The 27,858-nt window shown below is 43.3% G+C and overlaps 1 protein-coding gene across 2 annotated transcripts in view; it reads left to right on the top strand.

The window, feature by feature from the left end:
* The window catches only part of dbn1 (drebrin 1), a 133,242-nt gene that overhangs the window by 99,369 nt on the left and 6,015 nt on the right, over positions 1–27,858 (top strand). The window contains exons 4-12 of one of the 2 annotated variants that reach the window (XM_084074858.1): positions 191–265; positions 1,123–1,269; positions 3,363–3,440; positions 4,402–4,553; positions 5,615–5,672; positions 12,329–12,385; positions 13,366–13,480; positions 26,751–26,882; positions 27,580–27,796. In XM_084074858.1, coding sequence (XP_083930984.1) covers positions 191–265; positions 1,123–1,269; positions 3,363–3,440; positions 4,402–4,553; positions 5,615–5,672; positions 12,329–12,385; positions 13,366–13,480; positions 26,751–26,882; positions 27,580–27,796 — 1,031 coding nt within the window. The remainder of the gene's footprint in view (positions 1–190; positions 266–1,122; positions 1,270–3,362; positions 3,441–4,401; positions 4,554–5,614; positions 5,673–12,328; positions 12,386–13,365; positions 13,481–26,750; positions 26,883–27,579; positions 27,797–27,858) is intronic. The other variant, XM_084074857.1, reaches the window with a different exon arrangement.

Genomic DNA, 27,858 nt, shown 5'->3' on the forward strand with positions numbered 1-27,858 from the left:
TTAGCTGGGGACCCCCTGGAACCCATTCAAGTACCCCTGGGGGTCCCCGGACCCCACTTTGAGAACCAATGCCATAACAGACCCTAACCCTACCAAATATCATGTGATGGTTAATTATAAAGGTTAGATATAAACAACCATAAAAAAAAAACAATAACCTAATTCTTCCTCATCTCTGATGTACTTCTAGGTGGGAGAAGACGTTGCAGACGCCAGGAAGTGTGCGTGTGCGAGTCACGTGGCCACCATCGCCGAGTTCTTCCAGGTTTACACACTTTTACATTACTCTCTTTGTTTAACCCATTAATACCTGGAACGCATCTGTGTCACTTTAGATTTCTTTGGCTATTCAAAAATAGCAGATCTACAAGCTCATAGCGCGGCACCGAGTGCCGCGCTATGAGCTTGTAGATCTGCTATTTTTGATAAATCTTGAAAACTTTTTTTTTTTTTTTTTTTTTCAAAAAACTGTTTGGATTTAGAAAACATTTTTAAGAATGGCCTCAGGTCTTAATGGGTTAATTGTGTTGCTGTCGGGCAGAAAACTCTTGTAAATGAACACTCCTACTCGATCATACTACAAGTGTCACACCAAAGCATCAAAAGTAGCAGATCTACACGCTCGAAACGTGGCGCTGAGCGGCGCGCTTTGAGCTTGTAGATCTGCTAGTTTTGATGCTTTAAAATTTGAATCCTGAAAGTTAACAGTTTTGGACATATGAGGTTTCCACCCGACAGAGACCATTTAAAGGTGTTCCACTGCGTTATTATAATACTGTGTAAAGTCATAGTGTAGTGTTTGTGGGAACATGTATAATGTCATAGTGTAGTGTTTGTGGGAACATGTATAATGTCATAGTGTGGTGTTTGTGGGAACATGTATAATGTCATAGTGTAGTGTTTGTGGGAACAACCACAGACTTAGATTAACTGTCTCTCTCTCTCTCTCTCTCTCTCTCTCTCTCTCTCTCTCTCTCTCTCTCTCTCTCTCTCCCCCTCCCCCCTCCCTCTCTCTCTCTCTCTCTCTCTCTCTCTCTCTCTCTCTCTCTCTCTCTCTCTCTCTCTCTCTCTCTCTCCCCCTCCCCCCCTCCCTCTCTCTCTCTCTCTCTCTCTCTCTCTCAGGGAGTTAACGTCATCATAAACGCCAGCAGCATGGAGGACATCGACCCGTCAGCGATTGGTCAACGCCTGACCAATGGGACCGCAGCAGGGGGCGTGGCCAGCCCCGTCCTCAGCCGCCTGAAGACGGATGAACAAGGAGTGAATGTGGTATGAACACACACACACACACACGCACGCACGCACGCACGCACGCACGCACGCACGCACGCACGCACGCACGCACGCACGCACGCACACACACACACACACACACGCACACACGCACACACGCACACACGCACACACGCACACTCACACACTCACACGCACACTCACACACTCACACACACACTCACACACTCACACTCACACACACACTCTCACACACAGAGTATTGCTGTGTCACTGAAGGTCATTGTTAACGTCTCTGTTCAAACACAATAGTATGTGTGTGTGTGTGTGTGTGTGTGTGTGTGTGTGTGTGTGTCTGTCTGCCGACACACACACACACGCACGCACGCACGCACGCACGCACGCACGCACGTACAATGACAGGACGCATTGCTACAATGCTGAGTCATCAGGATGGTTGTTAGATGTTTGATGTTGTGTAATGGTTCAGAAAACGACCTTACAGAATCCTGTAGGACACTGTACTGTACTGTACTGTACTGTACTGTACAGTAATACTTCAGCACACAGTGGTTGTCAAACACCTTCATGGTTCAGTGCCAGGGACCCCCATGAGATAATATTTGTCAGCATTTCTTTTTTCAAAAAATAGCCGATCTAGACAGACAGAGATAATTGTTTTATTATGTATTTGACACTTGCTTTGGCAATGTAAACATCATGTTTTCTCATGACAAAGCTTCTGAACTGGACTGGACTAGACTAGACTGGACTGGACTGGACTAGACTAGACTAGACTGGACTGGACTGGACTGGACTGGACTGGACTGGACTGGACTAGACTAGACTAGACTAGACTAGACTAGACTAGACTAGACTAGACTAGACTAGACTAGACTAGACTAGACTAGACTAGACTGGACTGGACTGGACTGGACTGGACTGGACTGGACTGGACTGGACTGAATTAGAGGGAGGATGAATAAAGGATACATAAATGAATCGCCCACTGCCAGTGATTTTTTGGTTTTCCTTACCTTTTCAACTAGTCACAGGATCAATATGATCGATGCCCCGACAGTTGGTAATCACGGGTTTCACCGTGCGAGAAAAGAGAAAAGAGTCACGCGACGCCCCAGTCGCTTGGTACAGGCCGTTGACAATAGGACGACCCGTAGTAAAACATAGGAGGCGAGATACAGACGATTTCCCACAGACGTTAACCAGGAAGTCCATGGATCACGTGATCTCCTGTTTCTGTGTGCATCTGGGGATGAAATATTCACTCATGAGTTAGAAAAAATTGCCATGGCAGTGAAAGAGTTAAAGGACCACTTCACCCATATTCAGACTATCTTCATATAATTAGGAAGATGGCACTATTTCTGTCACTATTCAGACAGAAATGTCCCCTCCTCCTCCCTCCAAGGATACCTGGGCCTGGGGGTCCCTAGACCCCACTTTGCAGAACCGGTGCTTCACACAACACAGTGGTGTTTCATTTTGCAGTTTCAACTCATTGAGTTTCAAATCATAGAGACTCATGAGATTCTGTGTAGTTCTGCTTTGGCGAGCAAGGCACTAATCCTGCCAGAGGGTTGTGAGTTGTGATCTCCCTGCGGAGCGGGCTGCTTAAATGATGATGTGATCATGTCCAGTCACGGGTCAGTGGCTGTGTAACCTACTGTATAAGTACACTAGCTGTGTGTGTGTGTGTGTGTGTGTGTGTGTGTGTGTGTGTGTGTGTGTGTGTGTGTGTGTGTGTGTGTAAACATGCTCGTGTGTGCGTTTATGACCTTGGGAGCACGTTTCAAGGGCAATTGTGGTTTTAGTTTCTCATGTTGAAAACACATTCTCATGTTGAAAACACACACGCACCCGCGCGCACGCACGTACGCATGTATGCACGTACACACACACACACACACACACACACACACACACACACACACACACACACACACACACACACACACACACACACACACTTGCTATTGACTAACAACATCCTCTTTGTCTGTCTGTCTGTCTGTCTGTCTGTCTGTCTGTGTCTCTCTCTCTCTCTCTCTCTCTCTCTCTCTCTCTCTCTCTCTCTCTCTCTCTCTCTCTCTCTCTCTCTCTCTCTCCAGGGTACTGTGTACGAGAAGACCAATGCTGAGATCGAAATGAAGAAAATCAATAGAGAGGAATTCTGGGAACAAGCCAAGGTACACAGACAGACAGACAGACAGACAGACAGACAGACACATAGACACACACATAGAGAGACAGTGAGAGAATATAGGTTCACGGCCCCGCATACACACGGAAATGGATCCAATCCTATTTTAAAGCTTGCGTATGCGGGGCTTGCGTTATCCTGGTGTGGCCGGTATCATTGATATCAATTGGATCTTTCCTAACGCGCTGTACGTGCGCTGTAAATTACACACATACGTGCGCTTTGAAAAGCCATGGTGTAGTCCGGGCATAAGCATCCAATCCAAAGTGGATTGGATGTTACAGAGGATTGTATTGTTAGGGAGAATCGTGCGGGTCCAGAGGAAGACGCTCAATGCATACAGAGCACAGTCAGGCCAAAAACCTCTACTTTCTATTGTATTCGCTTTGGCATGAAGTATTTAATACCAATAATTGTCTCCGCCAGGCCGAAGGTGGCACACACACTCCCTGGAGGCCAGAGCAGAACCTCATCTGCCCCAAAGTTATCACATTGGCCTGTTATAGCGCCACCATGAGACAAGATTTTTATTACTCCTACAGATTTTGTCCAAACCTCACACAAATCGTTACACATGATCTCGGTAGTCATGTGATCAAGACGTATCTGTCACGTTTCTCATATTCCATTTTGACGTTTGTGGAAATGGCCCGTTTTTGCACAAAATGCCGACTAAAACTAAACTAGACTAAAAGTAAAACATTTCAGGTGACTAAAATATGACTAAAACTAAATGGAATTTTATTCAAAAGACTATGAATAAAACTAAATACAAATTTTGCTGTCAAAATCAACACTATTTTTTTTATCTCTCTCTGTCTCTGTGTGTCTCTCTCTCTCTCTCTCTCTCTCTCTCTCTGTCTCTCTCTCTCTCTCTCTCTCTCTCTCTCTCTCTCTCTCTCTCTCTCTCTCTCTCTCTCTCTCTCTCTGTCTCTCTCTCTCCCCAGCGTGAGGAGGAGCTGCGTAAGGAGGACGAGAAGAAGAAGCTGGCAGAGGAGCGACAGCGTTTCGAGGAGGAGAGGATGGAGCTGGAGAGGAAGGAGCAGGAAGACAGAGAGAAGAGATACCGCGAGAGAGAACGACAGATAGAAGAGCACAGGTGAGCAGAGAGAGAGTGAGATATAACTATGTGCTTTAATTCTATCCTCAACAGGAAGTTGAGGAAGAATTAGTGAAACGGGTTGAGGAGGAGAGACAGGTGAGGAGGTGAGACAGGCAAGGCAGGTGAGGAAGGTCACTGTTGAACAGGAGAAAGGAGTGAGTCACGAGGAGTACAAAAATACAGGTTGAGAAACTAACTAAGGCACTAGGAACATCTAGGACTCAATACAGTAGCTGGCAAAAAAGCGTTACCACACACGTGAGGTTGTGAAACGATCTGGCATCGCGTGGATGGCAGGCAGGTGAGGTAGATGATGAGGGAACTGGTAACAGGTGTGCCAAGCTGGGAGCTGGAGCCAAGCCTATACGCCCACACACACGCCCACTCACTAATAAGACACAGACACCAACACATAGACAACACAAGGACACAGACAGCGACTGTGACAATATGAACACGTTTGGCCCGTGTTCGGGGGAGGGAAGCCTGGGCGGGGGGAGGAGGGTGATATCAACGCCGTCTAAAAAAAAAAACAGAGTCATGTGACGTCAAGTGCTATTAGTAGCATTCTTGTGTAGATGTCGTCTTCCAGGGACTTTTCCTGCTGAAGGCAAGGCAAGGCAAGGCAATTGTATTTGTACTAGAATTTCGGTTCAGTGGTGCTCCATTGTCCATGTCAAGGACCCCCAAAATGATATGTATTGGCGGCGGACCCCCATCTCAAAATATGATGTTCCAGGGACCCCCCAGTAGCAAAGATTTGAATAAAAAATGTTAAAAACGCTTAAAGATCTGCTATTTTTGAATAGCCAAAGAAATCTTGAAATGACACAGATGCTTTCCCGGTCTTAATGGAGTAAAAGAAATAAGAGTTTTGTGAGCATCCATGTCTCAGGCCCGTACTGCAGTACTGAGTACAATGAATATATAATGAGTTTATGAATGTATAATGAGTATAATTAATGTATAATGAGTATAACGAATGTATGATAAGTTTAATGAATGTATAATGAGTATAATGAATGCATAATAAAGTGTGTTAATGTACATGTGTTTAGGAAGAAGATGCAAGACGAAGAGGAGGCCAAAGAGAGACAGAGGAACATGCCTGCTATCGTAAGTTTAGGACTGTGTGTGTGTGTGTGTGTGTGTGTGTGTGCGTGTGTGTGTGTGTGCGTGTGTGTGTGTGTGTGTGTGCGTGTGTGTGTTCCGTGTAAAAGTTCCTGTCAGATGAGGTGATGAATGATTCATGTGTCAGTTAATTAGTGTGCTCTCTGTTCATGTTATCTTCTCCTTTTTAGTCATTCCGCCCACTTCTTGAACTACTTCCACAGACTGTGAGCTCCAAACTCATAGTCAAACTTTACAATATGCAGTGTTAAAGTCACTAGAGGTTCGGGCCGCTATGTGGCCCTCACATCTAGAGGTTCGGGCCGCCATGTGGCCCTCACAACTAGAGGTTCGGGCCGCTACGTGGCCCTCACATCTAGAGGTTCGGCCCGCTACGTGGCCCTCACATCTAGAGGTTTGGGCCGCTACGTGGCCCTCACATCTAGAGGTTCGGGCCGCTACGTGGCCCTCACATCTAGAGGTTCGGGCCGCCATGTGGCCCTCACAACTAGAGGTTCGGGCCGCTACGTGGCCCTCACATCTAGAGGTTCGGCCCGCTACGTGGCCCTCACATCTAGAGGTTTGGGCCGCTACGTGGCCCTCACATCTAGAGGTTTGGGCCGCTACGTGGCCCTCACATCTAGAGGTTCGGGCCGCTACGTGGCCCTCACATCTAGAGGTTCGGGCCGCCATGTGGCCCTCACATCTAGAGGTTCGGGCCGCCATGTGGCCCTCACATCTAGAGGTTCGGGCCGCTATGTGGCCCTCACATCTAGAGGTTCGGCCCGCTACGTGGCCCTCACATCTAGAGGTTCGGGCCGCTACGTGGCCCTCACATCTAGAGGTTCGGGCCGCTACGTGGCCCTCACATCTAGAGTTCGTTGTATGCGGACCGAACACTGCCAATCCAACCGATATATTTATGGCTCTGTCAGAGTGGCGTGGCCGCGGTCCGCCCTCCCATTAGCCAATTTTAATATAGTATCTCTTTAACTGACAGAGTTTTTCAGAAAAATGTCAAGCCACTGCCAGTGAAAACGAGCGATTTTACTAACCTTTGAAAAATCATGGAATATTTTCTGTGATCACCGCCCTCACGGCAATCGCCTCATTACACGCACATTTGTCCGGTCGCGGTAATCCATTCCATAGTTATGGCCAGTTGAAGCTTGAGGCTTGTTTTTGCCAAAAACAACAGAAAGCAGAGAAAAAAATACTTGTATAAATCCTATAACACTACACAAAACCAGCTTCATTTCATTGTGATCACGTGATTTCTGGTTGTACTCTTCTTTGGTGATCCTCGGATCACCGAACCACTGAAACCACCACTGAAAACTCAAAATCTCGTCAAACTCATCAGTGGCAGGCAGCACTGCGCCACTGATGAGAAATCATGTCAGGAATGATCCTAGAACGCTTTAAAATGGAATGGACTGACGAGAAATCTCGTCAGTGGCAGGCAAAGAGTTAAGTGTAACTTTTTAATTGAAACTAAAGCTTTTTTCTCTGGTATATTGTTCACAATAACCATTCCTCATGAATGTGTTTTTGGCAACTTTCCCTAGACACAAAATTCCTTTTAGTTTTAACAGTAACAGTTTCTATTTGCACTTTAAATTGCACTTACATTCAAAGTTTATTTAATCTCAAATGCCTTCATCTCTTCAGCGTATTTATATTATAAAATTCCACGGAAACAAGAATCCTGTTGAAGTTTTTTTTAATATTTAGCAGGCTAACATCTACTCAACTGCTATTTCTACTGAACCAAATGATGCTTTAAAATATAGCTCTATAGCAAATGATATTCTATTCTAATTCTAATGCACATTATGAAGGTCCAATCCTCTCCGATGCTTATCTCTACCATATCATATTCTTTTCTCTAGCAGCTGCCTTCTCTTCACTCAGCGAGCCCACGCACTTTCTCCAGGAACTGCTTTCTCTAGCTTAACATCCAACCTTCCTCCAGGGAATCTCCTACAATCATCTCTTGTGTTCCTGTGATCGAACCCAACCCGGCACAGCGTTTTATTGTTGAATCTAAACCAGATGTGACTGTAAAAGTTTAAAAGGCAAAATGACGTTTCTATCAGGACTGCACATATTTTAACTTTCAGTTCATTCAAAGCCGTGTAATTCAGTCAGATTCGGCCTGCTGACGCAGAGCTAACAATAGAGTGAAATACAATGGAACCTTTTAGTGTTCCCACATGTGAAAGCTGCCCCTTGGTTGTAGTATCGTTAGTAGAGTTCTCAAATTCTGTCCGAACCCGGCTCGACCCGACTCGTTTTCGGGCCGAGCCGGGCCCACAATCAGGGACGTGCACAGATAGACTCTAGATGGTGCTAGAGCACCTGCCCTTTGCCCTCTTGACCAGAAGTGCCCTTTTTGAAAAAAAAAAAATGTTTTTCTCTTTTTTTTTCAGTTTACAGCAGGGGTCTTCAACAGGGGGTCCGGGACCCCTAGGGGGTCCTCAGAGTTACTACAGGGGGTCTGCCAAATCTTTATGTGATATGATTTTTCTTTTTACCATAACCACTCGAAACCTAGCATCCCTTTTCTGAGGAGAACTTTAGCCAAAAATAGCAGATCTACAAGCCCACAACGCCTCGCGCTGCGAGGCGTTGTGGGCTTGTAGATCGGCTACTTTTGGCAAAGAGGTATAGGTGTAGAGGGAAGGAAAAAAGAGCAGACCAAGTAAACAAAAAAAAAGTATAATTTACTTGAGCACCTGCCCCTCAAAATGTCTGTGCACGCCACTGCCCACAATCTATGTCAATTAGTCGGGTTGGGCAGAGCCTTGGGTTCCGTGACGAAAAAAAAACAATTTCAACTGCCCCTAGCGGCCTAACGGTAAGGCCGACGTAAATGGCAGTGCGTGTGTTGGATGCTCGAAGTGAACTTTACTGGTATCTAGTTTGTCGCCGTCCGATCTTCCTAGTCCGTGTTATTAAAGAAAAACAGGCGACAATGGCCAAAACTCAATCGAAAGTCGGTGAAAGTGTCCGTTTTCAAGATGTTTTGGCCATTATCTCTGGAACGGAAGTTCCAATCTGCTCAGTTCAAAGCTTGTTGAATGCTTGACTTTGAGGACATTAAGCACATATTTTTTTATTTAAGATCTGCGGAGGAGCGCTTTGGGATATCACGTCCAAAGTATTGGCATCAAAATATACTTAAAGTACAAAAACTATTCAGAAAAATGAGCTTTCATCAATGTACTGAAGTATATCTATGTTAGTTCCATTGATCCAAGCCGGGACACAACCGATTGATCGATTGGGGCGGCCATAGCTGAGTGGTTAGTGAGCCCGCCTAGGGAGCCAGAGGCCCTGGTTGCCCCAGGTTTGATTCCAGGCCAGGCCAGCATATGTGTCGATGAAATTAAATTTGTCCCTGAGCAAGACTCTTAACCCCTAATTGCTCACATGTTCTCATTGGAAACAAGACCGCAAGGACTTTCATGAACGACCTGTTAAAAGGAATTATCCTTATCAATCATTAAAATAAACGTGCTCTGAGAATACACACGGGCCCATCGTTAAGTAGTCAGATGGATGAGCCGCGAACACTTTTGAGATTTTCAAATGGGCCCTGATCCAGAAAAGATTGAGAATCACTGATCTATTTAGTGTGTGTGTGTGTGTGTGTGTGTGTGTGTGTGGCTGCGTGCCTGTGTGTGTACGTGTGTTGCCGTGGCTCCAGTTCGCTTGAGACTGCGCGCCTCCGAAATGGTTTAGTCAATGGGGGAGATGCGAGGCGGCTATGCACAGATCTTCGGGTTTTCCAGTTCTCTATGCACGGAATGACACTCCGTGCAATGTATACTAAGTCGTGTGAGATCGGGTTGATCAGAGAGACGGGAACAGCATCCGAGAGAGAGAGAGAGAGAGGCCAACCAAGTTGTTTCTACTCTCAGTTCTCTGTCTTAGTGAAGCATCGCTTCTGTTTTGTGTTAACTCATTTAGACCGGGAACGCATCTGTGTCATTTTTATGTTGCTATATATCAGTGGTTCTCAAACTTTGTTCATGTCAAGGACCCCCAAAGGTATATGTATTTGGCTGCGGACCCCCATCTGAAAATATTTTGTTCCAGGGACCCCCATGAAGCAAATATTTGAGATATAAATGTTCGCTTTCAAAAATATATATTCAACAATTTGCACACATTTTCACGATTTTTCAAAAATAGCAGATCTACAAGCTCATAGCGCGGCACTCGGTGCCGCGCTATGAGCTTGTAGATCTGCTATTTTTGAATAGCCAAAGATATCTAACATGACACAGATGCTTTCCCGGTCTTAATGGGTTAATGAGAACTGTGTTGCTTTGTGGAGGAGTCATCCTGGGAGAGACACAGAACTATCTCTATCTGATTAGGAAGGCAGTGGTTTCATAGCTGGGCTTTTGTTTCTTTATCCAAAGGAAACGTATGAAGGTCAGACCAGAAATTAGCATTGATAACGATTACAGAGAAAATACTGTACCAGCATAATATGATTATAACATTTACAACAGAGCACATACTGTACTGTACTGTGCTGTACTGTGCACCAGGCTGTGGTGGTGCCCAAACTACGGTTCGGGACACGTATTTGGGGTCGCAGAATTTTTGCAAATATATTCCTAAGACAATTTTTTTTTTTTACGTTCCCTACAATTAAACTTCTTACAGCATAATAGCACATAGTGTAAAACATCACGCTCTGGCCTGTGTATTAACTAATAGAACTTTAAAGGGATATTTCACTTTCAAAATAATTTTGGGTCATTTTATCGTCTACTCAGGCTTTTTCTAGACAAACATTTTGATAAAATGAATATCAAATATCTAAATACTGAATGAATCAACTTAGAAACGGTCCGGGGTGCTCCCAAAAGCCTGAGTAGACGGTATAATGACCCAAATTCATTTCACAAAAGTGAAATATCCCTTTAACAAGCGCCATTAAAGGGATAGTTCACCCCCAAAATAACTTTTTTTTAATCGATTAGTCAACCCATGAGACTTGAATTCATGGATATTTTTTTGTTGTTGTTTTGTTTTGTTTTTGCCGCATTCCTAAGCCAATAATTTGTAAGAATTATTCCATACATTTCTCTCTCTATCCTTAATTATAGGGATACAGAAAATACAAGACAATACTAGACAAGACAATACAATGCATTAACTGTGTTTAGTCATGGGTGTATGTGTGTATGTATATGTTTACAGTCAGAGTAATAGATTACATTGTTGGTTTTCAGAGGGGTAGTTTAGTTAGTTAGTTGCTGTGGTGTCACCAGTTGAGCTCAGTGGTAGGATTCCAGAGGTTCCGTCGCCCCCTGATGGCAGACTAGTGTAATGTCCTTTATTTGGCTATTATACACAAGTTAGTTTAGCAGAGACAGATATGCTACAGTACATGTAGCATACACAGTGGTGTAAAGTAACTAAGTACATTTACTCAAGTACTGTACTTAAGTATTTCCAATGTTCAATACTCCACTACATCTAAGAGGCAAATATAAAAATGTATGTAAAATGTAAATATAAAATGTACTTTTACTCCACTACAATTATTTGAAAACTGTAGTTACTAGTTACTTTGTAGATTTGGATTATTATTACAAAACATACATTAACCACTTCAGCCCTATTTACGTTTTTTTTCTATTTGAAAATAGCAGATCTACAAGCTCACAACGCATCGCGATGCGACGCGTTGTGAGCTTGTAGATCCGCTATTTTCAAAAGATTTTTTATACATTTTACACATATATGATAACTTGTGAAATGGGACATTCTGCTCCTCAGTCCGGGTCCTCAGTTAAAATATTATTATTTTCAGGGGTCGCGCCATGAAAAGTTTGGGAACCCTCGATTCCCAAGGGTGCAATTATAGTCAAAAAGGGGCCATGTCAGGTATTTGTCAAGAATACATCCCAAATAGGTAATCTCGTTTTTGCTAGAGATTACTGCGTCATCGACTTGGACCTTGAAATCATTTACATCAGTGGTTCTCAAACTTTTTCATGTCAAGGACCCCCAAATTGACACTTATTAGCCCACGGACCCCCATTTGAATAGATAGTCCAGGGACCCCCATAAGAGAAGATTTTTACGGCTCTAGCAGTGATTCTCAACCATTTTAATTTCAAGGATCCCCAGTTTGACATGCATTAGGGCTACAGACCCCCATTTAATGGCATTTCTATCACTTGGACCGCAATTTATATTGTAAAATCAATGTTAATTTAACTCTGAGAGTGTACAAATGGAACCAAATGGACCCGTTAGGGTCCATTTGGTTCCATTTGTACGCTTTCAGAGTTACAGACCCATAAGGGTCCATTTGGTTCCTATCCATCATTTAGCTGGGGACCCCCTGGAACCACCTCAAGTACCCCTGGGGGTCCCCGGACCCCACTTTGAGAACCAATGATTTACATTCATCTTACTGAGGGAATGTTTGGTCCCAAAGAGAATGGATTCAGTTTTACCATGGTGTAGTGACAAGTGTCTTTGTCTCTCTGTCTCTCTGTGTCTCTCTCTCTCTCTCTCTCTCTCTCTCTCTCTCTCTCTCTCTCTCTCTCTCTCTCTCTCTCTCCCTCTCTCCCTCTCTCTCTCTCTCTCTCTCTCTCTCTCTCTGTATCTGTATGTCTCTCTCTCAGGTAACAGAGCTGAGTGGTGATGATCTGAATGGAGCACCGAAGGAGACAGAGGTGGAGGTGAGTCAAACAGTCAGACACGCTTAAAATAAATGAGAAATGAATAAGTTAAATAAAGTGCAGATGACGCACGTAGAGATGATTCCTGGTGTTGACCCGTATATTTATATATATATACACACTGTAGACAGTGTTAAGTGTGTCACCGTGGCAACTAGAATTACCTCCAGGCCCTGGTTCTGTGTTAGTGGGACAGACAGGAACCACACTGTGTCTCCATGGAGATAGAGAGGGGGGGAAAGAGGTAGAGGGGGAGACAAAAAGAGAGGGAGTGAGGGAGAGATAGAGAGAAACAGGCAGTGGTGGAAAAAGTACTCAATTTTACTCCATTTTTTTTACTTAAGTAAAAGTATCAATACTGCAATGTAGACATACTCCGTTACAAGTAAATGTCTAATGTTCAAAATTTACTTGAGTAAAAGTAGTACCAAAAGTAAAAGTACTAAAATGTTTGAAAATATCAGATCTACAAGCTCACAACGCGTCGCAATACGTCACACTACGACACACTACGACACGTTGTGAGCTTGTAGAGCTTCTATTTTCAAATAGCCTAGGTATAAAATAGGGCTAAAGTGTAATATACACTACATAATATACATCTGCAAAGTAACTAGTAACTAAAGTTTTCAAATAACTGTAGTGGATTAAAAGTACAATATTTACCTCTGAGATGTAGTGGAGTAGAAGTAAAAGTACAGTAAAAGTACCTACACAATCAGAAAACCGGAAATACTCCAGTAAAGTAAAAACACCTCAAAAGTTTACTTAAGTACAGTACTTGAGTAAATGTACTTAGTTACTTTCCACCACTGGAAACAGGGCTGTTTATGGAATCAGATTTAAATTTGCACTAGCTTCCTCTGTCATCTCATTGCGTGTGTCTGTGCGTGTGTGTTGGTGTCCGTGTGTGTGCGTGTGTGTGCGTGTGCGCTTGTGTGTGCGTGTGCATGTGCGTGCGTGCGTGTGTGTGTGAACAGGAGGCTAAGGCCATCATAGCCCAGAGGTCGGGGAATCCTCGTGAGTTTTTCAAGCTGAAGGAGAGAGCCATGACCGTCAGTGTGGACTCCTCACCCGTCTCCATACACAGGACTGGTAAGCAACTACAGCGCTGGAGTCAATAGAAAAAAGATCAAAGTAGAAACAATTTGCCGGGGTGCACGGCTCACCAAGACTCTCAATAAGAAAATAATAGCCAGCACTGCAAAGTCCTTCTGGCACGGGATAGTTCACCCAAAAAATGACTTATTTTCTATAAATTACACACCCCATGAAGCATTGAGTTCATGTGAGATTTGTTTGTTTTTGTCGCATTCCAAAGCCAATAATGTGATGACCAGTGGAAAGATGCTAATGTCTCCGGTAGGAGACAAATTATTGGCTTAGGAATTTGAAAAAATCCATGAATTCAAGACTCCATGGGGTGTGTAATCAATAGAAAAAAAGTCATTTTGGGGGTTAACTATCCTTACTCTAGACCTGGTATGTGGTCAAGTTGTTTTTGGGTGAAAATGTGGGTTCATCTAAATCAGTATATTTGTAACATTCTAAAACATTTTGTTTAACTTCATTTTGTGTCTGACATTCTACATACTGTTTATGTAATCTGAGACGTGTCAATCCATACTGTACATCCCCCCTTCATGTGTTACTACACACGGGTCTGCATAAAAGTTGACCTACACTTACTGTAGAGATGATTTAATAGGGTTTTGCTATGCTGGAGATGCAGGCCTACTCCTGCCGTTCTGTCCTCATAATGTGCTGAACGCAGAAACCTGAGAGGTTAACACAAACTGTCTCCACAGTCCACACGCACACACACACACACACACACACACACACACACACACACACACACACACACACACACACACACACACACACACACACACACGCTCATGGTCGAGCCTTGTTAGCCTCGTTAGTTTGTCTCCTAACAGGGATGTTTGGCTTGCTGCAAGAAACAAAACGCACAACACATACCGTATGGGAGTACGGGATGTAATTAAATGAACATGCTCAAGGCCAGGAGATGACAAAGTAGGCAGGAACCTGGAGACTCTTATCTCTCTCCCCAGCCGAGCAGGTTAACATGCTGTGGTGGATAATGAGAACTTCAGTGTGATGTAATCTCATGTAACTCAAGTCCTATAGCTGCTCCTCAAGACGTGCCAGGGGTCCCACATAAGAGAAGATAGCTGAACATTTTAATAGGGCTTAAATATTCATACTGTTCCTCATTTTGCTGGGGGACCCCCGCTGAAACCCCCCCCAAGGACATCTGTCGTTTGAGAACCATTTCTCTAGACGTACTGTACTCACAATCGTTGGGGTTGGTTTGCTGGAAAGCAATGATGTAATGTGCTTCTTGGTAACTGTTTAAATCTCATATAGATTGATTTTCACTATTCAATTACCCTTTAACCTGGCTCTGTTACAGAAGGCTAATGAGGAGTGTCTATCTCCTCCGCCTACAGTATCCATCTATTAGATTGGCAACTACATTTGCCAGTCAGTACAGTTAGAGACCTGCTGTGTCATCTCCTTCCCTATACCTATTTACCGTATATTTCTTTATCTCCTACTTTGATTCGAGGGCATACAGAATGAGCTCAACTTATTCACAACTTATTTTTGGGCTTATACAGCTTCAGGGTTGTGGCTTCTGTCGTTGCTGATCGACTTTTGGAACTCAAATTGAAGTTGAATTCAGAGTCCTGGAGTGAAGGACTTTTGGCCAAAAATAGCCATGTCACCGAATGTCTGCCTCAGAATAGGGATGCTAAGGGTTGCCAATATGTCCAAGTGTCCCTGAGCACAACACGTAACCGTTGTTACTGCTGTAACTGCTCCCTGCACTCCGTAGAGTGGCGCTCTCCGTTAGGATACCCATCTTATAACAGTAATTATAGGATGGGTAAATGCAGGGGACAAATATCACAAACAGTGACAAAACATTATTATTAGCGGTAGTATTATGGTTAAAGATAAGTTGTAACAAAAGCTACAGCACTGTGAGACACATCCCCTGTGTCAACCTAACGCTTGTATCTTGGTGAGTAAGTAAGAGTAAGAGTCCGGCGACCTGACTGGCACCCCAGCAACTGTAAAGCAAACCGTTCCAGATTAACAAGCCTCTCTGTGGGTCAACCTTAACCCTGCAAGCGTTTTGTAAAGCCCCCTGACGTATACTCTCTCTCAGTCCTTAGCTTTAGCAGACCTCAGCAGCAAGCCAACAGGGCTAGAACAGCCAAATCCTCCAGCTGTACCTTTTGTCCACACAGACTTAACATGAACTTGGACTAGAAACCCTTTGTATTTTCTTGGTTGTAACAGAGGCAGTGGCAGTTTGATTTACATCCATACAGTACGTAACAAAAACTACCTAGAATTAAGTGCTGAGACTTCAAGCTAAACAAAGCTCTCATATTTCTACTGACTCTGCATGCTCTGTCTGCATATCACGCTAACCAGTATTTTACCCTGTCTTTCTTTCTTTCTTTCTTTCTTTCTTTCTTTCTTTCTTTCTTTCTTTCTTTCCATCCTTCTGGGGGGGCGGTTCTGTCTTTTTTTTTTCTTCTTCTTTTTTTTTTACCATGTCCATCTGTTGGTTTTTGTTTTATCTTCATCCATCCTTCTTCATAAATTCTTCACTTTCTTTCATTCGTCCGTCCACTCCATTCATCCCTTTCTTTCTCTTGTGTCTTGCATTTGTCATTGTGTTCTGGTTCTGGAACATTCTGACTCCACTAATGGCCTTCTATGGGACCACTCACTTCTTTTCACTTTCCTCTCGGGGGCGGGGGGGTCAATTGCCTGTGCCTTGACTTCCTGTCCTCTCCTATTTTCCGCTCTTTCTGTCTTCTGTCTGTCCGTCTGTCCGTCCGTCTGTCTGTCTCTTTCTTATACGTCTTCCCTGCACGTCCGTCTCTTTCTACGTCTACATCTACCTGTGTGTGACTGTGTGTGTGTGTCTGTGTGTGTGTCTGTGTATATATACATGTACATATCCATGTGTGTGTGTGTGTGTGTGTGTTGTCCTCGGGGGGCCCCCCATCCGTCCCGTCTCTTGTCCACACCACACCACCAGGACGTTTGGACAGTCCCTTCTTGCGGCAGCAGCACAGCCCCACCACCAGCGAGCCCACCGGCAGCGACCCCGTCAGTTCTTCTTCTTCTCCTCACCCCAAATCGCGGGGTGGTGGCGGCAGCATGTCCCCCCTTCGCACGCCGCGCCCCGCACGGACGCAGCAGCCCCCCTGGGCCGCAAGCGGTAGGTAAAACAGACCCTGAGAGGCTGAGCAGCAGCAGCAGCAGGGAAACAGTTGGAAAGAACAATGAACTGGAGTTTAGAGAGACGGCAGAGAGACAGAAGAGACGGGCTCAGGAACGTACCACTATGAACGTGTACTTAAAGGGACTCTCTTAAGCCATTCATTAAGACCGGGAAAGCGTCTGTGTCATTTTAGATTTCTTTAGCTGCGTTACGAGCTTGTAGATCTACTATTTTTGAAAAATCGTGAAAATTTGTGCAAATATTTGAATATATATATAATTTTTTAAAGCGAAAAATTTTAACTCAAATCTTCTGGAACACAATATTTTGAGATGGGGGTCCGCACTCGGTGCCGCACTATGAGCTTGTATATCTGCTATTTTTGAATAGCCCAAAGAAATCAGAAAAATGACACAGATGCTTTCCCGGTCTTAATGGGTTAAAAAAACAGGTGCTTTCCCCGTATGGCAAGACGGGATGATAAGGGGCGGTCTCCCCAGGGCGAAACACCTGTTTTTTTTTAGGGAGTCCCGTGTATACTACTTCTTGTTGGAACCTCTCGGTTCTCATCTTGTTCAACCACCGACCGAAACCGACACTCCCCCCTGCGTCACCACCCACCCACCCACCCCCCCAACCCCAACCAGTGTTGATTTCGTCGACTAAAACTATGACGAAAAATGTTCGTCGGCTACCTTTTTTCACTGACGAAAACTTACGAAACTGCCGAATAAACTAAGCTATGATGACCAAGACTAAATATGTTGACAATTTCGTCAACAAATACAAACTAGACTAAAATGTTAGGGAGGGTCTAGTGGAGAAGAGATCCAGTAGAACTAAAAGACAAGTCATTTTATGCTTGGTTGCGCTCAGGTGTTGCGCTCTGAAAATAGCAGATCTACAAGCTCACAACGCGTCGCAGCGCGACGCGTTGTGAGCTTGTAGATCTGCTATTTTCAGCATGCAAACCAAGTGTAAAATCAGCCATTACGACGCCATCAAGGCACCGCCCAAAATACATTTTAGTCGACTAAATCTACAGTTGATTCAGTAATAATCTTATGGTATTTAGTCTCACGGTAAAACATTTCAGATGACTAAAATATGACTGAAACTAAATGGAATTTGATTCAAAAGACTATGACTAAAACAGAATAAAAAAATGTGCAGTCAAAATCAACACTATAACCCCAACCCCACACACCTCCCTGCTCACATCCAGCAAAGCCAACGAACCCCCACCCTACCTCTACCTCGTCCACTCCACCCGCGACACCCACCACCACCACCACCACTACTACTACTCACTCCCCCATGATCCAATTCAATCCAGAACCCCTCCTCCTGATCTAGCCACGGACAAGACTGTCAGAGATCGTTTTTTTTGTTGTTGATTCTGACATTTTGTATTATCTCTGTCAGTCTTGGTCAACCACCCCCAATAACCACCACCACTGGAAGCTCCATATTTCATCATGGTCATACTGTTTGTTATTGTTGTGGTCTTTTTTTTTGTTGCTGTTTTGTTGTGGGTCTTCGTAGTTTGACATTACATGGCAGAAACATGTATAGGTTTTTTTTTTTCTGCAACATCTCGTGTTATTGTTACATTTTGAGAACTACGGATGGAAATTTGCATCCTTTGCTAATGGTGCGTTCACACTGGCAGACAGAGGTGGAAATAGTACTCAATTGTGTTACTTAAGTAAAAATATCAATACTGCAATGTAGAAATACTCTGTTAAAAGTAATTGTCCGGAATTCAAAATTTACTCGATTAAAAGTACAAAGGTATTGTTTTAAATAGTAGTATAGTATTGTTTCACAAATTTCAAATGTATAAAATGTATACAAATCTTTTGAAAATAGCAGATCTACAAGCTATTGTGATTTTGTAGATCTGCTATTTTCAATGTAGGGCTGAAGTGGGTAATGTATGTTTTGTAATAATAATCCAAATCTACAAAGTAACTAGTAACTAAAGTTGTCAAATAATTTTAGTGGAGTAAAAGTACAATATTTGCCTCTGGAGATGTGGTGGAGTAGAAGTAAAAGTACAGAAAATTGGAAATACCCTAGTTAAGTAAAGCTTGTACTTAAGTACAGTACTTGAGTACATGTACTTAGTTACTTTACAGCACTGGCTTTGTAGCGTCAGATGTAGCTTTGAATCTTCATGTCGCTGGCTTCCTTTGAAAATGAATGGTAGACCGTAGCTTTGTGCCAGTGTGAACGCAGCATAACTCCTAACGTCATTTACACTGCATTCCAACTCTACTGCTGTAGTTTTGTTGCTGTGTTCATTAATATGTACTGTACGTCCCCCGTCCAAATGAACAAATAAAGAGTAAAGATGTTTTACCCAGCAAAATAGACTGATTGTGTTCTGAAATATTCCGTATGGTTCAATAAAGAGGTGTTTTAACCCTGTCTGGGCCTAGATTTTCACTGTAGTCCTCAACGAGTGTAGTGGCTCCGTTGCAGGAGGTGATACAAGCATCAAGCATCACATACACGCGAAGGAAATGAAGAAATACATTGCAATTCAGGCCCAGATGGGATTAAAACACCTCTTTGTTGAACTGAGCTCTCAGTGGATATTGGGGTGGTTGACCGAGACCGACAGAGATGGCAAAATCGAAAAGAATAGAAACTGTTATTCTTTTCCGAGGCTACCTCCTGATCCACCGTCACCTGACCAACACAAATGACACAGCGCTCCCCAAGAACCAGCACACCTCACCTCACCTGCCACCACCCGACCCCCTTCTGACACCGCTGCATTACTTTCATCTCTTCAGTTGAGATGAAATTGTAACCCCCACTTTCCTATGGCTATATGGGCCAGGCAACCTTAGTCAGCCCGTCACTTCACACCGTAGACCATTTTAAATCACTTTTTAAAACATTTGGTTAGAAAAACAAATGAGTGTGGTCCCAAACAACATTGCTCTGTGAAATTCCATCATATGCAATGTTGCATTGCATACTGGATATAAGTTAGAAAGATATTACTAAAGTGTGAATGAATTAGACGAATAAGTCGCCCCTGGTAGTGTGAAGGCACTTGATTTTTCGAAACAGTTCCTTGATTTTCCTAAAGAGTCCAGCAGTAGTTCTTTAGTCTCTCTCGTGTTCTCAGACTTTTTCATGTCAAGGAACTCCAAATTAATATGTATTTTACCACAGACCCCGTTCTGAAAATATTTTGTACCAGGGGCCCCCATACAAGATATGTGTTGTTAAAGTGTTAAGAAGTTATATACAATGTTTCAGAAATGTTTAGCAGATCTACAAGTTCAAAACGTGTTGCATCACAACGCGTTGTGAGCTTGTAGATCGGCTAATAAAAGCATCAAGTTTGATGTGATGCATTTTCGGATTGTTTATTTGTTATTGTGTAAGCCTGTAAGGGACCTTAAAATAGAAATAATTCATTACTGTATATTATTCACAAATATGTTCTCATGATTACAAAGTTCTACAAAGCACTACACTGCCAGTCAAATCTAAAAAAGAAAGACATGACAATATTATTTATAATATTATCAATATATATCTTTCATTCTGTGATTCTAACCTGAGATTCCAACAAGCCACAATTACAACATCAGCAACGCCAACCACCTCCATCTCAGTTTAGAAAGCTGTGCCTCTTTTCCACAAAGCCCCTGTTTACAAACCCTAGATCTTTCCCCCGTCTGTCTCAGTGTCTCATCTAAAGCTTTATTTACGCTCCATCGCATGGTGGTGTTGCTTACCAACGAGAACAGGTCTCTACAAATAGGGTTGTCACGATTACAAATTTAAGTTGACGATTAATTGTCACTCAAACAATTGCGATTAACAATTTAATTGTGTGTTTGACATTGAACTTTGGAACATGTGAATAAAAAAAATAATTTCTTAATAGCTTCGTAATCAAAAATTGGCAAATGGCAAAAATAACGTAAATATACAAAGACATTATTGACATATTTAATAATTTTATATAGAAATAGCAGAAATAGCAGATCTACAAGCTTACAACGCATCACAAAATAACGTGTGACGCGTTGTATGCTTGTAGATCTGCTATTTCTGCTTTTGTTTAATATATTTGAAAACGTGTGAACATTTTTCAAGATGGAAATGATAATGACGATTATGACGATTAGGCAACAATAATTGCGATTATCTCAAATAATTCCGCTTAGACAATTGTGTAATAATTGTGACAGGCTTATCTACAAAACAGATCTGTTCTTTTTGGCCAGCGACACCGGCCGGCCTATACTATGGAGGCTTAACCATTAGCTTGTTCAATGCTAGCAACCGCCTCCTCCTCCTCCTTGCTATTGAGCTAACAAGCTAACAGCAACCTAGCATAGCATCCTGCTAACGTAGCTTAACGTAACGTGACGTGTGTTATCCTCTGTGGTTGTAACGGTGAAGTCTCTCGTCCATTTGTGTGACTTGTTTGTCGAAGTTCCTTTTTTAGTGTTGTTTTTTTAGATGTTGTCCTTGCGGCTGTGTTGACTCACTGTACAGTTTTTAGTGTTAAATGTTTTAATTGTTTTAAGTTTAATTGTTTTAGTTAAAGTCATACAGTGTAACTTTTTCAATTAAACAATGATTTCACTGGTATATTAACATTGCACAAAAATGTGTTTTTGACACCTTCTCAAAACACAATTTAACACTATTTTTATTTGGGGGGTGTCTGCCTCCCGACACTCCCTCGCGCCAAATTCCTTCCGTATAGACAAACGCTGTAATGGCTAATGTAGCTACAAGAGGTGTTGCCAAAAAGACTTGCTAAATTGAACGTTACACTGTATGACCTTAATAACTGGTGGCCACTAAGTGGTTATCCCCCCCCCCCAATTGTTTTAAGTTGTAAAATAATGTTCTGTTTTCTCAGGGGACGAGGACACCTGACTTTAACTTGGCTATTCAACACCTGTGTTCTTCCTAGTGCAGTGATTCTCAACCGTTTTAATTGAAGGGACCCCCAGTTTAAAATGCATTATTAGCAGCAGTGCAGGATTAACGGAAGGGCTTTAGGTATACTGAAGCACAGAGCACCAACCTGGGGGGGGGGGGGGGCACCAAACGGCGGCGAGAAAGTGAAAGAAGACTCAACTATCGCCGAAAAGCGCCAACATTTAGAAGCAGCGGCTGATGAAGGAGCGCTAAAACGGCGAAATGCGCCGGTGAAGCGTACATTTTTATACAGGTCGTAGCACCAGGCGCCACGAAGGGTTAGTCCGGCCCCGATTATTAGGCCACGGACGGACCCCCAATTTGATGCGATGTTTTATCTCTGGTACCCCAATCTTACACTGTAAACTCATCAGTGTTTATTCAACTGTGAGGGTACCGTTGTGAGTAGTGATGTGCGGGTCAGGTTTTTTCATGACCTGCCCCGCCCCGTCACGGAACCCAACCCGCCTCAACCCGCCCCGCGAACCCATATATAAATCTATGGCTCAACCCGCCCTGCGACCCGCGGTAAAAAAAAAAAACGGTAAAATCATGAAGGAAAATAATCTTTAAGTATACACCCCAAGTGTATTCAAACTGTTTTATTGTTATTATTCTTATTCTTATTAGGAATAAAGACAAAACAAGAGCATGTGATTTATTTATTTTTTTGCGTGTGAGAGCGGCTGACCGGGGGTTACGGGTCGGCCCGCTCATTACTAGTTGTGAGCTTGTAGATCGGCTCTTTTATTTTAGAATAGATTAAATCGATTGGTTAGTTTAACTGTTGCAGCCCTGATTGATACAACAATCTGTTTCAACATCTCACTCTCTTTCTCTCCCCTCTTAAATCCTCCTGATGACACACACACACACACACACACACACACACACACACACACACACACACACACACACACACACACGCGCGCACGCACGCGCACACACGCTGCTGCTCCTTCTCTTCTCAACCAACCTGTGAGTGTGTGTTATGTTTTCTCGCCGATATTAAGCCGCCTGTAGTGTTACCGTAGTAACCTGGCCTGTGTTGATGCACACGTCCCCCCCCAGCCGTGGGGTTTTGTGTTGTGGATCCGTGACCTCATCATCTGGCCGACCTCATTGAACTTTGACCTTTGTGTGTGGAGTAGCACTCCTGCATGCTGCTGCTCTCAGGGGCAGAACAAGTACTTTTTACTCGAGTAAAAGTTGAAATACCACAATGTAGAAATACTCAGTTACACAGTAAAAGTCGGCATAAACATTTTTACTTGAGTAAAAATACTAAATAAGTACTCATTATGCCAAATGGGCCATTTCACGCGTGTCCCACCCAGGTGGTGTTTTTCACCAATGTCCCATTTCTGTTTGGCTCTCTGGTGGCGGATCATTCGCAGAGTCAGTGGATGGAAACCAACCGGCTCAATCTGGTTCCTTTTAACAGTGAAAAAACAACCTTTTGTCCTCTCTGAAGTGAATGAATGAATGAATGAATGGATGGTCTTTATTGCAGACTCATACGGTCCATAGAAAACATACAATGGAACATAAATAAAAACAGTCCAAATGAACCTCATTTGAAACAGGCCCGTTTAGGACCATTTTAAGGCTTACAGGCTTTTAGGCCAATGTCTCCTAAGGCTTAGAGGAGTGTGTTAGTGCAGCTTTTTGTTCATTAACAGGGGTTTCTCCCCGTCTTTCCAGCTCCTAAATAAACATTTTCAGGCCAGGAAAAGAGAACTCATACAGGATTACAGGACAAACAAAGTGAAATTGGACGTGATGAAACAAAGAAATGAGCATACAAAATCACACCCCAGCCCCCTTAAAGTCTGGTATATCTAAACCTTTAGTCCTTGAGAAAATTGAAGCCACTGTTCCTTTAAATGTAAATGTCTGCATCACATTTTAGAAGTTAAACTATTTTCCCATCTGAGCTGAATTTGGCTGACCCTCAGCCTGGTCCCGTATCAGCTTGAACTGCTTCCAGTTCAAACAGAAACTCTTGCCGTAACAAGGTCTTACATCTGGATTTGTCCATTTTATTTTTTACCAGCTCAGTGGCCTTGTGGTTAGAGCGCCTCAGCATCAAGGGTTGGATGGGGGGTAAGTCCATAGACTGTAAAAAGTATGGACAAAGTTACGCCCATAGAAACAGTAAATGAAGCCTATTTTTCAGTATCTTTACTATATCTGGTCCGGAAAATGTACACGGAAATGAATGCTATTGGTTAGGACCAGAGCGGGGGTGGTGGGGAATGAACTCTATTGGTTGTGTAGCTTGGCAATCAAGCCTAATTCTTTCTGACACCAGCAGGGGTGAAACAGCGAGACTACAGGCCATTAATATGAACTGTCTCTTCCTATATAGCCTCAATTTACAACTCAGAAGCTGGCCCCTTGGGTAAGTCCCTGTGACGCATAGAGTCATGTCCAGGGGATGTACTTGTATATCCAGGGGTGCACATAACTTTTTAGGTCTGGTACGCAGAAGAGCACCTGGACATGTGACTTGGTGCGCATGGCGCCCGTCCCGTTTTGTCAACGGGGGGGGGGAGGGGGTCAGCCCGGACAGTTTTGTCAACGGGGGGGGGGGGGGTTCAGCCCGGACAGTTTTGTCAACGGGGGGGGGGTCAGCACGGTGCCCACCGGACAGTTTTGTCAACGGGGGGGGGGGGGGGAGAAAAAAAGGACGATCTGCTTCTAAACTCCGCCGATTTTCGCCGTTTCTTTTCTCACGCTGTTAGATAAAGCCCACAAGGTTGGTGCCCTGTGCTGCTGCGCTGATTTTATCCGCCAGATTGGGACGTTCACGGCATATTTTGCACCATTACGGTGCGTTCATCATCGGTGACGAGTGCCTCTAACAGCCGCTGCTGGCTGCGTGCACGCAGCGATGCGAGGCGACGCGAGTCATATCTCTACCCCTCCGCCTAATGGCTGTACATGGGGCCGACGGGTGCTTTAGAGTGATTGTGTGAGTGTCGCTTCAGGAAGTAAATTCCTAGCCTCGATCTCCAGGCTTTTATTTTTTAGTTTTGCTAAAAAATAAAAGCTTGGAAATTCCTGTCCCAGCTGTTGGTGCGCAAAAGCGCCTCGCGTTGCCTGATGTGGTGCGCATTTTTTATTTTGGGTGCGCATGCGCACCTGCGCACCAGTTATGTGCACCCCTGTGTATATCAAGCCTCACGCTACAGAAACAGCAGATAGGCTCCTGCCCATATGGGCCAGATGGCCCGGCAAGGCTTACTTACTTTAAAAGCCACTTTTACACTGCATGTTACTGGCTCAACTCCACTCCATAGTCAGGTGGCTTAGCAAAAACTACGGATACGAAGCGGATAAAAGCTCTGGACTACCTACCACTCTACTGGAACCAAATGTGCTAATCTATATTTTCAATTCAATTCAATTCAAAGGGCTTTATTGGCATGAGAAAACATACGTTTACATTGCCAAAGCAAAAAGCGCAATACAACAACTATATAACTATAACTACAACTATATACTCTACTGATCGGTCGATACTGATTGGCCCACCAAAGCGCAGCCAACACACAAGCATGATGTCACTCATGCGTCAGTGCTGAGTCCTGTCATTTCAACATGTGTCTCCACGGTCATACGTGATGCATAGATATATTCACATATCCATGATTTTGTGCTTTCACCGATTGTGTCTGGTGGTATTATAGTATTAGTATATATATATATATTAGTATTTGGTGTTCATAAACATTGATTTCTGCCTTGCAAAGCCACAGAGTCACTGTATGAACAGCAGAACCGAGATTAAAAAGACTTTGAAGATGATCTTCTGTCACACCAATAAATATTTTGTAAAGTAGCGTTAAAGTATAATTTCTGCTGACATTATATATATAATTTAAACCCTAGCTATGACCTCTAACGTTAAAATATGCCAAACCAGTTATACTGCTGTTTATCTTTGTACGGTAGAAATGTCACATTGTCATGATGTGTGTATCTCACGTAGAGAATAGTTTGATCACTAACCATTTAACGTGTGGTAATAACTCATGCTGTTCAGCCCATGGTAGTAACTAACCCATGCTTTTCAGGGTGTGGTAAATATCGTTGCTGTCGGGCAGAAACCTCTTATCTCTATATTTAAACGTTTTGCTTTTTTGTAAATTAAATACATTAATGCCTTACTTGATCATACTACAGTGTCACACAAAAGCATCAAAAGTAGCAGATCTGCAAGCTCGAAACTTGTCGATTTTGAGCTTGTAGATCTGCTACTTTTACTATTTTCTTAATTTGAATCCTGAAAAGTAACAGTTTTGGACATAATTATGAGGTTTCCACCAGACAGAGACGATATGCTGTGTTGCATTAAATTAAATACATGCATTTCATTTTGGGAAATGTAGACTGATATGTTTGATATGTTTCCTTTATAATATCACTATTTAACCATTTAATGAAGAAACTACGTATGTTAACCACATTCGACCCAATGTCGCTATTTTTGGGCTTACAGTAAAGTTCTATGTACGTAAAGGAATACTTCACCCAGAAATATATATATATATTTACTTTTTCCTATCAATTACCCAACCCATGAAACCTTGAATTCATGAGATGTTTTTGGTTGTTGACGCATTCCTGAGCCAATAGCTCTATAACAATGATATAAACTCCAAAACAACTCTCACAGTGTAATCACTGACGAGCCTTACTGATGATCCAGGTTCAAAGAGAATGTTTTCTCTTTGAACCTGTTTTCTCTTGAACCTACTCCCCAAACTTTTTGGGGAGTATTCCTATGTATTGTAAGTATTCCTTTAAGCTGTATATATGGCTTAAGCATACAGTATAAGCCGTAGTATACCACTTGTATACAGGTTTGATTGTTTTTACAAATCAAACCCTGAATTCAGTTTTTGTATCAAAAAGTAAGTATTATGTATTAATATGTATACATCCAAAAAGCTATTCACTATCCACATTGGTACCAACAAAGGTTTTGGTAAAAGAGGACATTGATGACATTTTTTGTCCGTTTCGCAACTGAACATAATTCAATACATCCTGCTGTATGGTGTGTGTGTGGTTCTCTATATGTATTGCTATCCTCCTGTGAACTACTAGATGGCGATGACGACACTGAAGGGAGCTTAGACGGCAGAATGGCCGCCGTGTCGCCCATCCCCAAGATAGTCACCACGCCCATCGTAGAAGAACAGAGGAAAGACCACGAGGACGACAGCACGAATGAGTGGGGTGCGTTTCTGGAGCTTGTAGATCTGACACTTTTGATGCTTTTGTGTGGCGCTGTAGTATGATCAAGTAGGGCGTTCATTTACGAAAAAACACAAAAAGTTAGAGATAGACATGGAGATACAGTAAGAGGTTTCTGCCCGACAGCAACGATATAATGTATTTCCTAACCTGCCGTCTGGTCAGAAGTTCGGAACGACGTCAATTTGTAGTTATATCACCTCCCTTAACAAAGACAAGTCTGGATGTCAGAAGGAACATGTACTGGGCTTAACATTGTAAAAAAAACAAATCTCCTAACTTGCGTTCATCCACTTTCTACTTGGCATCAGTGTTGCCAGGTCTGCTTATTGTAATTTCCCCCCAAGATTTTATTTGAAAATAGCAAATCTACAAGCTCACAACGCGTCGCGATGCGACGCGTTGTGAGCTTGTAGATCTGCTATTTTCAAATAGCTGATGTATGTTTAAAGTGCTCATTTGGCCCATATAGTCGCTTCTTTTGGGCTTGTTTTCCTAGACCTGGTTGCTTGTTTCTGTCACAGAATCTGGCAACACTACTTGGCATCCCTATTTAGGGCATGTCAAAATGTTGTTGTCAAAAAGTTTGCATTTTCTTTCAAATTATTTCAAAAGGTTTTAAAAAATATTAAAGACAAATATCCGTGGCCACTCTGTTGGTCTTCTTCTCTTTTTTTAGGATGGAAGGCGGAGCCCCAGGACTCCACGCCCCCCAGGCCCGTGCAGACCGTGGCGCCCCAGGCGCGCGACCCCGCCAAGTTCAACGTGTGGGAGTCAGGGACGGACAGCCTGGTGGACATATGGGACAGCTCCCAAAACCAGACGTCCCCCACCTCCTCCTCCCCATTGGTGGACCTGATGAGTGACAGCCCCAACGCCCAACCCTCTGCTGCCAGGTGGGCATTTTGATCCTCATTCGTTTATTGTGACCCGAATTCCTAGCTCACAACACCTGGCA

Source organism: Gymnoscopelus microlampas, assembly GCF_963454915.1.
Source record: "Gymnoscopelus microlampas genome assembly, chromosome: 12".
In the NCBI taxonomy this organism is placed as follows: Eukaryota; Metazoa; Chordata; class Actinopteri; order Myctophiformes; family Myctophidae; genus Gymnoscopelus; species Gymnoscopelus microlampas.